Source organism: Gaeumannomyces tritici (genome assembly GCF_000145635.1).
Source record: "Gaeumannomyces tritici R3-111a-1 unplaced genomic scaffold supercont2.1, whole genome shotgun sequence".
In the NCBI taxonomy this organism is placed as follows: Eukaryota; Fungi; Ascomycota; class Sordariomycetes; order Magnaporthales; family Magnaporthaceae; genus Gaeumannomyces; species Gaeumannomyces tritici.
The window spans coordinates 1,849,673-1,862,376 of NW_008804545.1; the positions used below are offsets into that span (position 1 = coordinate 1,849,673).

The window sequence follows — 12,704 nt, forward strand, 5'->3', positions numbered from 1 at the left end:
TCCTCACGTAGGACATGCGGTGCTACCTTCTGGCGGCCAGGCGTAGCCGTACGCGACCAACTCCACAACCCGCCGTGGTCCTTGCAGATGCGAGGTCACTGAAGGGACCGACTGGGAGCTTTGCCGTGCACAGGCACAAGTTTTGTACAACCTGCGGAGGATTGAGTGATGGAACGGCGCTAGAGGGACGGGTCATGGCCAAAGCTTCTCGTCCCGCTATCTGTTGTTGGCGACCTGGGCCTGCCCCATCCGGCAAACATGTTGGGTATGGGACGTCGCCGGGATCTCTGCGGTGAAATCGCTGACGCACATCTACACACTTGACGTTGGAGAAGGTCGTGAGCATAACCGCCGTCTTCATGTGTGCTACCTGTCTATTTCTGTACACTTTATATATTTAGAATGCTCCCATTTGTCCTTATTTTTGTCATAGATCTGATTACGATTAACGACCTCCACCTTTGGGACAGCGCGCGTTGGCACGGCCGTGGGACGTTTCACAAGCAAAATCTTTGTTTCCCGCGAATATGCCTCCTAAACAGGCATATTGCAACTGCCGATAGATATCCTCAGTCGGACGACATCATCGATGCCCGCACTTCTTGGGGTCCTGCCATTACCAGAGGATAGCAGGGAGTCGAGTCGGTCTCGCTTGCGACGCATGCGCATTTTGTGGGCTTCTTCCGGCTTTAGAAGGTGCGCCGTGGGGTCCCTTGAGGATCATGCCTATTTCCTCGGCGTCATTGTTCCTTTGCGTACAAGGCAAAGCCAGCAAAGACATGATCAGACCGTACGCTGGAGCGAGCCGCGCCAATCCGTAGAGGGCGGGGCCGGGTTGGGGTGGAACTAAGTTTGCAGCTCGGCGCCGCATGGAACCGTGCAGTTGGTGGAGCGGGTGGCAGCATTTCGTTTCGACTCTGTAAATCTCGCTTCACGGCAACAGCTCAGAAAACAGTCCGAAGGGACCATATAGTACCAGCACTATTCTATTACACGAGCTATATGTCGTACCGGCCAAGTTAAGCGCGGCCTTGACAAGGCGACCCTACAAGCGCGTCCATAGAACATCTCACGAAATTCCTGGGCGGCGGAGTGGTCACGGCGCAAAACGGCTGGGAAACATGCCTCGGCAGTTCCCATGCGGGAAACAACTTAGCACGCATGCCCTGATGATACCGGACTCGTCCTACACACCGAATTCCTATGCTGGTAGAAATTTCGCCGAGACAGCCGCCTTCCTGTCCTGGCTGCTGCAGGAAAAAAAGCAGGCGACAGGGACGTGTCATAAGGACCAGCGGGCCTAAGGACAGGCCGCCCGGGCCTAGACTATACCGAGGTAGGCGGCACACTAAGGGCATGCGGGACAGCGAGGACGGCGTGGGTGGGCATGATGGCGGGCGGCATCATCATGAGGTCTGTGAGGAGGTCTGCCAGGAGGTCTGCTGGCGTGCAGACGTGCTCCACCCAGCCACCCGGCCCGGCGACGTGCTCTCCTAGCGAGCTCTCCACCCAGCGACTTACACATCCATATCGCCGATGGCAGTAGTCAGTCGGCCCAATTGACGCAGTCCATCGTCAACCGAGACAAAAGGCAGAGGCATAGGGCCAGAGTGAGTGAGTGTGTGTGGTGTTGTGTGTCTCATCGCATTGCCGCTCAATTCCGCCTGCTCAAAGCGGCAGCGAAAAGTGGGGCTCTACTCAAGGGCGGAGGCGCTCAGAGGCGCAATTATGGGTCGTATCCGCAGGTGACAGGGGTCAGGGCAAGAGAGGAGGGGGAACGAACCCATGCCGTCGCCTCCACCACGGCCTCCACCCAGCCATGACACTGAAGCTCAACTCCCAGGCCGGGGCCGTCTTTTGCGCAATCTTTTCTTACCCTCTGTTTGTTTCCTTCCTTCCACACGCGCTTTCCCGACCGGCCACTACCACCGCCACCCCTGACCCCTGCCAGCCCTTGGTCTCATCCGCACACAACGACCCTGGTCCCGCCCCACCCCCGTCGAGCCCAAAAAAACAAGCGGGGCTGTCCACCCACACAGAAGCAGACGCCCCTCCCCTGGCCGTGAGCAATCTCCTGAACCGATTTTTGCTGTGGAGAGCCTTGCTTGCGCAACCGTCCCCTCCCTCTCCTTTTTATTTCCCAGACTATGCCGTTTCCAGCACGGCCTCGGCGCCTCTGTCCAACGGCCTTCTAGAAAACAGCGGGTCGGGCACGTCTTTCGCAGAGAGGTCGGAGGATTTCTCGTTCAAATCAGACGCCCTTGTTGGATGCTGGGGGGTGGGCTAGGGAGTGGTGCGGTGTTTACCAGCAGCCCTGGCCGGTATGGGGCAGAGGAGAGAGGGGAGAGGAGAGGGAGGGAAAAAAAGAGAGAGAGAGAGAGCGAGAGAGAGCAACCGGCCTCGCGATCGAGGACGAAAAACAACAGGGCCGGCCAACCAGGTTAACAGCCGTTGCGCTAGCAAGCAGGCCTGCCAGGGCGACGGCGGGGAACCCACGAGAAAACAAGCAGACGACAAAATGCGCTCACAAGTTGACGAGTGGGCTCCTGGCTGGCGTGGAGATGATGGTCGGGAAAAGCATGCTCGCCGCCCACGACTGTCCTCGCCGCCCACGACTGTCCTCGCTGTCCTCGCCAGGCGCGGCTCTCTGGCCAGCAGGCAGTGCCCTGCCTCTGCCTGCCCGCTGCTGGGCAGCTTTGTCGGCTGTGGGCCCTGGTGCACACGCGAGATTACATAGCTTGCATATCTTGATGTGCAAGCCGTGATGGAATAAGGTCTGTTGCCCGCAAATATACTTAGCCTGGGTGCTAAGTATGGGCAGTGGATGGAGCCTGCCTGCTGTTTGCGCACCACGCCCCCTCCTCCTGCTGCTCCTCCTCCTGGTTTTGCTTACCGGCTGCGCACACCCCCCCGTTCGCTGTCTTCGTACCTGTCTGTCTCCATGTTTCCCATATCGCCGCTCACGTATACCTCCCACCATGCCATGCCCATGGCAGACCGTACCATAGCGGCCGCTCCAAGTCAGTCGATCCAGCAACGCCTTGTCCTCCTTCTCTCTTGGAGCCCACCCCCCTGTCCGCACCACCCCCACAGCAGCCCACCACGTCCCTGATTATGACCCAATCTGTCCTGGCTTCTCTGTATCGTAACCGTGGTCGCGAAGACGCAAGTCGCAAGGGAAATGGAGCCGGCCAAAATCACGCGCAGCCAGTGACCTGCCTCTGCGAGCCCACTACATCACAGCAGACGGGGACCTTCCCCTCCCCCCTGGAACCCTCCTTTCGGCAGAGGGAAGGCCCCAAAGGTACTGGCATCTATCCGCACGGCAGGCGCCCCATCCTCTTGAACCGCTGGGCTAGCACGCCGGCGCGAATCCTCCCAACAGCGTGCTGCTACCGATGTCGCTCGCGCGCGCTCCCGCCTGCCGTCGATGCCACCTTCTGGACTGCCCGACTGTGTACTGTACCTTGCTCCCGCGCGGCAGCCACACGACCCAGCACAGTGACCACCAAAACGAGACTGTCTGGTGGGTTGCTTTTTCCAGGCGCACGCGAAAGGTTGCCAACCTCCATCTTAAGATGCCGATATATGAGTCGATCTCGGTGACCAAAAACCCGACGGACAGCATGCGGCAGAAGCACACCATCCCCTAACAGACATTGCGCGTAATACAACACATCCGTATGTGCTATAGCGATAGCGAGTGTGCCTGATTCTTGTCAAGGGAACCGTGGCGGTCCTGAGGATGGCCCTCGCAGTCCACATACAGCACCAACCACGGGTCACCTTGTCTAACTCAGGAGGGCGTCCTGACAAGTGCACTGGCAGCAACTCCACCCCCTTGCCAATCCCCTTCCCCGCAAAACACGAAGCACATACAACGCGGACGCGGCAGAAACAGCAGGAGGACCAGGCAGAGTTTGGTCGGGAATAGGTAGACGGGGCCAACAGCACAGTGTCTTGTCTTGTTTCACGTTTTACGTTTATCGCTCGAGCCTCTGACCGCGGCTAGCTCACTGGAGCGGTACCGCTCCGCTAATTTATAGCGCGTCGCTTTTATACCTGACGAGGTGTCGCGGCTGCGCTTCCGCGACAGACGGCGGCGGCGGCGTGAGGCGATATCCCGCTGCTCCAAGGCGGCGACCCCATATCACATCCCAGGACTCGACCCGCCCTCGCGACAGACTTCACAGATCGCCCCGTTGAAATCAAATCTCCTTCCTTGTACGGCTGCAGCGCACACCAGACCGCGGGCCCTCTGAGTGCTGGGAGAGCTGCGACCCCCGGCCGCCGGCTGTTGCTGCTCCCTCACCCACTCACAACCACCCTTCCCTTGTTACTGGTCCTGGCCCCTGTCCGGCCTGGGCCCTGGCAAAGAGATAGAGCTTGGTTTGGTCCCTGCACGAGCGAACTGCTCTGCTCCGCTGCACTCGCAAGGAGGAGCAAAAAAATAAAGTGGGCTCGCCCGTCTGCCTTTCTTGGCCCACCCCCCCCCCTCCCCAGTCCATTCGAGGATAGTGCCGAAGCCCATTTCGCAACACCCGCCCACCCACTCCCCCCTCCATCGCCGTTTTTATACAAGTACACTTGGCCCTGCAACCTTACCGGCGAGTCCATTCGCATACAACTCCTCCGCTCCGGACATCTGTCTCGTCAGTCCACAAAGGTGTTGTGGCCGCACGGGTCTTCCCTCGCTTTTGATTATATCAGTCTCTCCTTTCCCTTCTCGATCAACCTACAAGGTGTCTGCCCAGTTACCTGTTTTGTTTCCCGCGCCCCTCCACTTGTATCGACCATTTTTTGTTTTCGTTTTTGTGGGAGCTCCTCGGTATATGTACCGCGCCACTATCTAGTGCCCGCAAAGCAACACCCATCACCGACAGAGATAGGCCTATCGTTTCGTGTGGTCCACACACTAGCCCTATTCATCTTCTCTGGAGGGAGAGGAGCGAGGAGAAACAGGCCCCGAGGCTGAGAAGGAAAGCCGCATCAAACCGAATCAGCAGCTCGCCGCGCAAGGCATGCACCCATGTCAACCACATACTCAGTAACAATGGCAGAGCTGAAGGAGCCGCCACACGGAAACATGTGGGCGCCCAACTACGCAACCCCGGTCCACATGCAGACGAGCCGCTTTGCCCACCACGGCGTGGACTCCAGCAGCATGTCCAGCCCGGCCGCCGCGGCACCTCCATACCAACAGGCGCAGCACCATCCGGCGGCACGGCCTCGAAACCCCAGCATGGAAGCACACCAGTACCCTTACAGCCGGTACTCGCAAGAGGAGGCGGACGCATACGACAGACAGCAGCATCACCAGGCCCACCCGCAGCACTCCCTAACATCGCACCACAGCTACCCAAACCTCAAGAGGCCGTACTCGCACACGGAGCAGGCGCCCTACACGGAGATGGTGCAGGACCTGCGGGATGATGGCTCCAAGCTGAGCGTTAGCCACGACCAGAAGCTGCTGTCATTCAAGCGCGTGCCTGAGAAGAACACCATCCTCGACCAGCACGGTCGCGTCCAGGTCCTCGACATGTCGGCACAGCTTCACGGCATGTTCTTCCTGTCCGAGATGCCGTCGAGCTCGCCCGACGGCTCGGTCCTCCAGCCCGAGCTGACCTGCTACCGCCGCAACCTTTTCCAAATCAGCGGCTCCCTCTGGACGCCCAAGGGCCAGCTGTCGGTTGTGACCGAGACGGGCGAGACTGTGCCTGTCAGCAGCACCGAGGTGACCATCTCGGCCATCGAGTCCGTCGACGGCCACTCGGTCCGCCTCATCGTGATCCCTTGGAAGACCCCGCCGCCGAACTCGCCCGAGCTCAACCCTGGCCCCGACCAGGAGCCGACTTCGCTTCCGCTGATCCCCTTCGGCGACGAGGGGCACCCTGAATCAGCAGGAGAGTGTGCCGTCTACCCCATCGGGTGGCGACGCCTTCAGTTCAGAATGTAAGTTGTGGCAGGCAAGGCAAACGGCTTTGCGAAACCAGACTTGCTGACATGTGCTACTTTCATAGCGCAACCGCGAACAACGGGAGGAGAAAGGAGCTGCAGCAGCACTTTGTTCTGCATCTCAAGGTGATTGCCACGCTGACCAATGGCAACAAGGCGGTGCTGGCTGAGTCGACGACAGCCCCCATCGTGGTGCGAGGCAGGAGCCCCCGCAACTTCCAGGCGCGCAAGGAGATCCCATTGTTGGGCTCGAGTGCCGGCTCGCGCGGCCAGGCGCTCGTGGAGACGGGCATGGGCATTGTGGCCGGGCCTCTCACAATGAAGCCCTCGGACAAGTCGAGGTCGCTCACCATGGACCTGCCACGAACCGCATTCACCTTCACCGCTGGTGGTCCCAAGATGCCACCCAGCCCAATGACAATGCGATCCAAGTAGGCGCAAACCCCGCCAGTTCGCTGGTTCTTCCTCCCTCCCCCAGCTTCCCGTGCTGACCAAACGGCCTCTTTCTTCCAACAGCTCCTACCCCGCGTCGTGGAACCCGACACATGTGCCGCATGGACAAGGGGCCTACCCGGCGACTACCATGTCCGCCGCCGACTCTTACCCGCATAAGCTCCCGCTCTCGGGAGCCAACAGCTTCACGACGGAGCCACAGGATATGGGCCAACAAACGTCCGTGCCCGCCATGCAGCTCTCGCTCGCAGCCCCAGACCACCAACAGCCACCCATCCGCACACAATACGCGTACGTCCCCTCAGGGACGTCAGCCCCGCCTCAGCTCTCCATCTCGACAACAGCCGACAACCTCAGCGTCCCGCGTTACGTCGACAGCAACCCGAGGCCAGCCAAGAGCCCAAGGCATGGGAGCCACCAGTCCATAGGATCCGTGGCCCACACCGAGCCGTCGCCTGAGTACAGGTATGGCCCGCCCGCGCCGTACGGCAGCGTCAGCAGCAACGGCGCCGACATCAGCCCTCACACCCAACACCCGCCCACCCCTTATTCTCAGGCGGGCGTTGGAGGCACCGGCTCGGGCGCAGGGACACCCTCTCTCCCCCACGTGTCCTCGGCGGCCGGCGGCCAGGCGTCCACCGTGTCGGCGGGCCCTCACAGCGGGCCCGGGTCGAACCCGACATCGGCCTCTGCCGTGAACCAGACGAACAGGGATTACTTCCCGCCAACCACCTCGTGGACGACGACCGCGGGCGAGGCCCCCGCCACCGTCTCGTACGCCAACGGCGACAGCTCAAGGCCGTACGCCTACCCAGACTACAAGCCCGGCCCATCGCCGGGCATTCTCAAGACCGAATCCCAGTCGCAGGCTCAGCACGCCGCCCCTCCCCCGCCGCCATACTCGGCAACGGCAAGGGGGTCCTTCGACGGGATGAACCACTACTCGTGGAACGCCACATAAATTGTGCCTTCACGACCCTAATCCGCCGGTTCAAATCGCCTGCCTGTCCAACGTGGTCAATGCGACGACGGGGACAGAGTGTAATATAGTAGTACGACATCAGTTTTTTACACCCCACCTGTGCGCGGCCGCATCGTCTCACCTTCGTTCTTTGCTCGACAAATTTTATTTTTTTCATTTGGACGACTTACCGGACCGCTTCACACCTTCAATGTCTCCTATAGTCTTCTGATCTGGCGCTCATCATTGTTCCTGCGTTGCTTTTTTTGTCCTTCGGACGTTGGTCCCCGGCCATGGACTCACACCTACTTCTTCGACCAGCACACTTTTTTTTTCATCCTCTGTTCAATCACCTCTTCTTCACCTGACCCAAAAAGTCAAACCAATATTCAAAAGGACCACGGACATCGGGGCCTGTGGGATGTAACACATACGGGCTATTTGGGACATACCAGTGATGTCTTCCTGGACGCATTTTGTTTTGTTTCAGCATGGCGGAAGAGGGGGGGTCTTCTTGGGGACGGCAAGGGATGTGGCCATTATGGGCATAGGGGGAGGATGGTTGATTGGGAAGTGGGAGGCTTTTCATGTGCGGATTATTGTTCTTATACCCCCTTTTTTCCACCGACATCTTGATCAACTTTTGTTATTTCAAATCACTCGAAGGCATGGCCCCTCGTGGCTTCATTGTTTCTTTCTTGGTTCAAGGGGGCGCACGGTATGGCTAGTCATCTCGCCCCTGGCCTCGATTCCATTATCTTTCCCAATCCAAACACACGCGCCCCAGGCGGCATGGCACAGTCACATCACCCAGGCTTGAACGGGGAGGTCTTTTGTACAGGAGCGGAAGGGCCATGTGTGGCCAAGCAATGTCTGCCCTTTGTGGGCTCTATCGCGCTGGGGAGGCTGTGTAGAGAGACAACGAGGGATCATACATAAGCACGATAGCATGAATAATAATGATAATGGAACGGAGGTTGGCAAACCACGCTGCACGCTGTTGACTCTCTTTCGTTTGGGGCTGGTTGTGCCTGTCCAACCCAAGGTGACTTTGCGCCCCACATGCAGAGGACAAGACCACGTGCCACACAGGCCAGCGCCCAGCGACAGAGAAAGAATTGAGCTTGTGCTCGATCCAATCGACGACTCCAGGAGCCCATGCACAACCAACCAACCAAAGCCCAATGGATGAACTGGACCGCTCCCCCGCGTGAATAGATTGGGAGGCACACTACCCGACCCAGAACAACCCGGAACGCCGCACGACAATATAGCCAAGGCGCCTTACTACTCCTCATTATTATCCCCGACGGGCCACGCTCCAACGTGGTTCCCGACAGAGCTGTGGGTGTGGTGTCGTTGCAGCGCTGCTCCAAGCGCCGTCCACTTGGGGCTCATCTCTGGTGCGCAATAATAGCCTGTGCGGGCGCCTGTGAGGGGGTGTGCGTCAACAAAAAGGAAGGCCGAAAAAAAAAAAACCAGCCGACGGCTCGCCAGAAATCTCCGTCCCGACGCGCGCTTCGAAGCTGGCCTGTCTACCCATCCCATCCCAACCCAACACCGGAGGCCGGGACCGGACTGAATAGGGACATTCCGCGGCTATTCGGATTGAGGTTTTTTTTTTTTTGCTTCTGCGCCCGTTAGCCCACTCTACACTACGCGCCTGGTCGGCCAGTGGAGGGGGGGTGAAGGACCAGAGCGCGAGAGCAACACCAGCGGGAACGACGGAAAGGGCGGGGGGGGACCATGTTCGACTTTCCAGAAGCCAAAAGGTGCGTCGTGCCGCTCTAGATTAATGGGCCCGCAGCGGCTTGGCTAACACAGGGCGTGCGGATCAGGGTGCGGAGGGAGAAGCTCTACGATTCCGAGTCTGAATCCGAATCGGGCGGCCCAGAAGATGCTGCTGCCCAGGCGAAGCTGCAGGAGCGCCTCTCCTCGCTTCTCTCCTTTGACGTCGCCCCGGCTGTCGTTGAAGAAGCAGAGGAAGCCAGCGCGCCACGGGTCGGGGAGCCGGACGGCGAGCCCGCCGCGGCGCCGGCCGACGAGGCCTTTGAGTTCAAGCTCTTCTCGGCGCCCAAGGTCCCCGGCGGTGGCGGCGGGCCCGCGCCCGTGGCCAAGGTCGTGCTGGCGCCTGCCGACACGGCCGCCGACCGGGCCGGCGGCGGCGGGGGGTCTGGCGACGGCGGCTTCGTGGTGCCCCGGCGGCCGCTGAGCCACTACGTCGCGGCGGAGCCGAGCGTGGAGCAGAGGGCGCAGTGGGAGCTGTCGGCGGTCACGGGCGACGAGGTCCTGGCGAGATCCACGCAGCGCTGCTGGGGGCTCGAGAAGCCCTGGAGGGTGACCAGGATCGTCATCTCGGCGGGTGGGGGCAGGAGAGGCGGCGGCGGCGGCGGCCCCGAGGCTAGCACTGCTACTGCTGTCAGCGGCTCGTCATCTTCTGCGGCTGCAGCCGGTGAAGGCAAGAAGAAGCGGCCGGGGAAGCGGAGGAGGATAGCGATGCGGGTCAAGACCAAGGCGCTCAAGGAGGAGCAGGCGAAGCAGCAGACCAAAGAGGAGCACCTCAAGGAGAAGAAGAAGCGGCTCAACCGCGAGAAGCAGCTCAAGAGAAGACAAAAGGAGAGGGAACGGAAACAGGCGTTGCGAGGCGAGGCCGGCGATGGTGGCGGCAGCACACAGGCGGCTTCTGAGAATGGAGAGGCGGACGCCTAGGAGTTGGGGCTGCGAGAGTGATGTTTCAATGCTACAAGGCCGTGTTTACTTTATTGATCTACTTTTTAGTTGTTTTCTCTCTTCAATAGTCTGACAGGTGTAGCTAGCTGGGAGCAGGCTGGCGCCACAAGTGCCTGTCTACGCACCGCCACAATCCAGGCGCCACAGGATGACATAGCACATGCAAATCGACCCTGGTCCGCCTGGATTGGAACCTGAAACCTGAAACACAACGTCACGCAGCTTGCATCGATCAGCTGCATCGCTCAGCTGGCCTCGACACAAACCGCCTCAATACCCTCTCTGGCGACAACAAGGGCGACCGACCTCTTCCTCCTGTGTTTTTCCCAAGGCAGCTGCAGGGCTGGTGTCTGATACCTGGGCAGTATATTGGTTCACAGCCCTGCCTGCGTCCGCTCATGCAGCCTCGAATCCTTCCTGCCGCCCCGTTCCCTTGAAAATCCCCCCAAGCTCTGGCCATGGCCGCAGACACGGCGCCCCTCGCCTCGCTCTCCCTGACGCACGTCTACTATGTGAGTTGGCCTGCAGCGTACCTTGCATCTGCACCTCAGCCTGCAATGCCGCCGCCCGCGAAACACGACGCAGCAAAGCCTCGCAGCCGCCCCGAAGCCAAGATGCGGGCAGCCAAAGGAGCGAGCCGAGCCCGCCCACCCCCACCCACCTTCCTCTCTCTCCCGCGTATTACGTGCTGTGCTGTGCTGTGCTGACGTTTTCGCCAACGTCCAATCAAACCCAAACCAACAACCAGGACCCCTCCGACCCTGTCTCGTACGTCTGTGCCTGGCTGGCCCTGGTGCCCCAGGCGCTCTGCGTCGTCTACGCCACCCTGATCTGGTCCTCGCGCGAGGCCGAGGTCGCCCTCATGTTCGCCGGCCAGCTCGCCTGCGAGGCCGTCAACTTTGCCCTCAAGCGCCTCATCAAGGAGGAGAGGCCGCGCCGCATCCACGGCAAGGGCTACGGCATGCCCTCGTCGCACGCCCAGTTCGTCGCCTTCTGGGCCCTCAGCCTCGCCCTTTTCCTGCTCGTCAGGCACCGGCCCCGCAACAGCGCTGCTGCTGTTTCTACCGCCAAGGGCGGCAAGAACATGGGTAGCCAAGGTGGAGGGAATGAGACGACGGCGACGGCGGAGGAAGACAAGAATACGGCGATAGCAGCAGCAGCAGCAGCAGCAGCAGCCAAAACCCCTCCCGCCTCGGCCACGGCGGCCGCCGTGGCCTGGGAGCGGTGGCAGCAGGCCCAGAGCGACCTGCAGGAGCTATACGGTGTCGACCGCTACCCGCACCGGCCGTGGTCGGTGCCCGAGCGGCTGGCCGCGTCGGCCGTGGCCTTTGGGCTCGCCGGCCTCGTGGCCTGGAGCCGCGTCTACCTGGGCTACCACACAACGCGCCAGGTCCTGGTCGGCCTGGCCGCGGGGCTCGCCAGCGCCGCCGCCTGGTTCGCGCTCACGGCCGCCGCCCGCTCCTGCGGCCTGCTCGGCTGGGCCGTCGGCCTGCCCGCCGCCCGCCTGCTGCGCCTACGCGACCTCGTCGTTGAGGAGGACTTATGCCAGGCCGGCTGGGAGAAGTGGGAGGAGCGGAGGCGCGTGCGCGCCGCAGAGGTCGCTGCCGCCGCCGGAGGCGTCAAGGTTGTCGATGATGCCGCCGCAGACGGCGGCGGTGATGCTTCTGGCGCGGGTGATGACGGCGGTGGTGCTACGAGGAGGACCAAGAAAGCCTGAGCCGACGGGAGAAGGCTTTTTTTTTTGTTCCACTCTTGTTCCTCCTGAAAGGCATCGTGTTCCGTCTTTATACGCGTGGCGTCATCTCAATATGCATAAACTCGCTTGGCACATTCTTTCGTGCACTCGGTATCCTGGCGCAATCTGAAAACGACTGACCTGCATCGGCAAATATCCAAAGCATCACCTTTTTTTTTTTTGTTGTTGACCATTTTCACTTTTGCTCCTGCCAAATCTTCCCGCTCGAGCATGTTCATGTAAATTGCATTTTCGTTCGTGTGGCAAGGTATTCAACCTCTAGGTACATACAGTGCCAGTCGACCTCGACCCCCCCCGCAGTCTTGGCCTCCTGTCCCGTCCTTCATCGGCCCGGCACATCCCGCCTTGGTCCCGTCTTCTTCTCCGCCCCCTTTTTCGTCCTCTCTCCTATATATGGCCGGCGGGGGGACAGGTGGGTGCACTGGTGAGTAAAGGAAAAATAAGTGGCAAATAAGAAAAGGAAGGAAAGAAATTGCCGTCTCGGACGCTTTGCTCCCTTCTAGAAACGCCTCGCCCTTTCGTTTCCGGACGCGATAAGCGCAGAAAACAAGCCAGAATCAAGGAGAAAGCCCCAGGGGTCAAGGTGTTGACGGCGGCGAGGACGGTGATGACAGACAAAGAGAGAGGACCAAGCCAGGTAAGTGCAGTAAACGACGCGGTTCACCATCCCAGGTTACCGAGGAACACAACCATATACTCGTGGTTGTTCCGGGGAGAGACGTGGCGGTGGAAGAAAGACATGCTGCGAAAGCAACCGACGGTAGAAGAGAGAAAGAAATAAAGAAAGGTTGCCGTGGTAGAACAGCTTCTTTGGGGGGGGGGGGGCGGGGGGGGGGGCACACACCGACC

General features: G+C 60.4%; 5 protein-coding genes across 5 annotated transcripts; 4 read left to right on the forward strand and 1 right to left on the reverse strand.

Annotated features, from left to right (window-relative positions):
- Nucleotides 1-1,248: 1,248 nt before the first annotated feature.
- On the reverse strand, nucleotides 1,249-1,529 carry GGTG_00577 (hypothetical protein; the record flags this gene model as incomplete). The annotated part of the gene is given in 2 exon segments (XM_009218327.1): nucleotides 1,249-1,516; nucleotides 1,522-1,529. Coding segments are annotated over 2 exon segments (198 nt in total). The 3' UTR covers nucleotides 1,249-1,326.
- A 715-nt stretch (nucleotides 1,530-2,244) lies between these two features.
- GGTG_00578 (hypothetical protein) lies at nucleotides 2,245-3,183 on the forward strand. The gene has a single exon (XM_009218328.1). It carries the CDS (start codon nucleotides 2,324-2,326, stop codon nucleotides 2,735-2,737), a length of 414 nt encoding a protein of 137 aa, XP_009216592.1. The 5' UTR covers nucleotides 2,245-2,323; the 3' UTR covers nucleotides 2,738-3,183.
- A 1,398-nt stretch (nucleotides 3,184-4,581) lies between these two features.
- Nucleotides 4,582-8,366, forward strand: GGTG_00579 (hypothetical protein). Its single transcript, XM_009218329.1, has 3 exons — nucleotides 4,582-5,952; nucleotides 6,021-6,386; nucleotides 6,472-8,366. Exons 1-3 carry the CDS (start codon nucleotides 5,030-5,032, stop codon nucleotides 7,367-7,369), a joined length of 2,187 nt encoding a protein of 728 aa, XP_009216593.1. The 5' UTR covers nucleotides 4,582-5,029; the 3' UTR covers nucleotides 7,370-8,366.
- A 174-nt stretch (nucleotides 8,367-8,540) lies between these two features.
- Nucleotides 8,541-10,321, forward strand: GGTG_00580 (hypothetical protein). The gene is made up of 2 exons (XM_009218330.1): nucleotides 8,541-9,141; nucleotides 9,208-10,321. The coding sequence occupies exons 1-2, from the start codon at nucleotides 9,116-9,118 to the stop codon at nucleotides 10,076-10,078; spliced, it is 897 nt and encodes a 298-aa protein (XP_009216594.1). The 5' UTR covers nucleotides 8,541-9,115; the 3' UTR covers nucleotides 10,079-10,321.
- On the forward strand, nucleotides 10,307-12,220 carry GGTG_00581 (hypothetical protein). Its single transcript, XM_009218331.1, has 2 exons — nucleotides 10,307-10,611; nucleotides 10,848-12,220. The coding sequence occupies exons 1-2, from the start codon at nucleotides 10,558-10,560 to the stop codon at nucleotides 11,814-11,816; spliced, it is 1,023 nt and encodes a 340-aa protein (XP_009216595.1). The 5' UTR covers nucleotides 10,307-10,557; the 3' UTR covers nucleotides 11,817-12,220.
- The last annotated feature ends 484 nt before the right edge of the window (nucleotides 12,221-12,704 follow it).

What these genes read in the sequence shown, in the direction of transcription:
- GGTG_00581 (XM_009218331.1), top strand. Translation starts at nt 10,558, where the DNA reads ATGGCCGCAGACACGGCGCCCCTCGCCTCGCTCTCCCTGACGCACGTC. An exon ending in CCCTGACGCACGTCTACTAT is followed by an intron (nt 10,612 to 10,847) that starts GTGAGTTGGCCT and finishes ACCAACAACCAG; the next exon opens with GACCCCTCCGACCCTGTCTC.
- GGTG_00578 (XM_009218328.1), top strand. Translation starts at nt 2,324, where the DNA reads ATGGGGCAGAGGAGAGAGGGGAGAGGAGAGGGAGGGAAAAAAAGAGAG.
- GGTG_00579 (XM_009218329.1), top strand. Translation starts at nt 5,030, where the DNA reads ATGTCAACCACATACTCAGTAACAATGGCAGAGCTGAAGGAGCCGCCA. An exon ending in CGACGCCTTCAGTTCAGAAT is followed by an intron (nt 5,953 to 6,020) that starts GTAAGTTGTGGC and finishes CTACTTTCATAG; the next exon opens with CGCAACCGCGAACAACGGGA. An exon ending in CCAATGACAATGCGATCCAA is followed by an intron (nt 6,387 to 6,471) that starts GTAGGCGCAAAC and finishes TTCTTCCAACAG; the next exon opens with CTCCTACCCCGCGTCGTGGA.
- GGTG_00580 (XM_009218330.1), top strand. Translation starts at nt 9,116, where the DNA reads ATGTTCGACTTTCCAGAAGCCAAAAG. An exon ending in GACTTTCCAGAAGCCAAAAG is followed by an intron (nt 9,142 to 9,207) that starts GTGCGTCGTGCC and finishes CGTGCGGATCAG; the next exon opens with GGTGCGGAGGGAGAAGCTCT.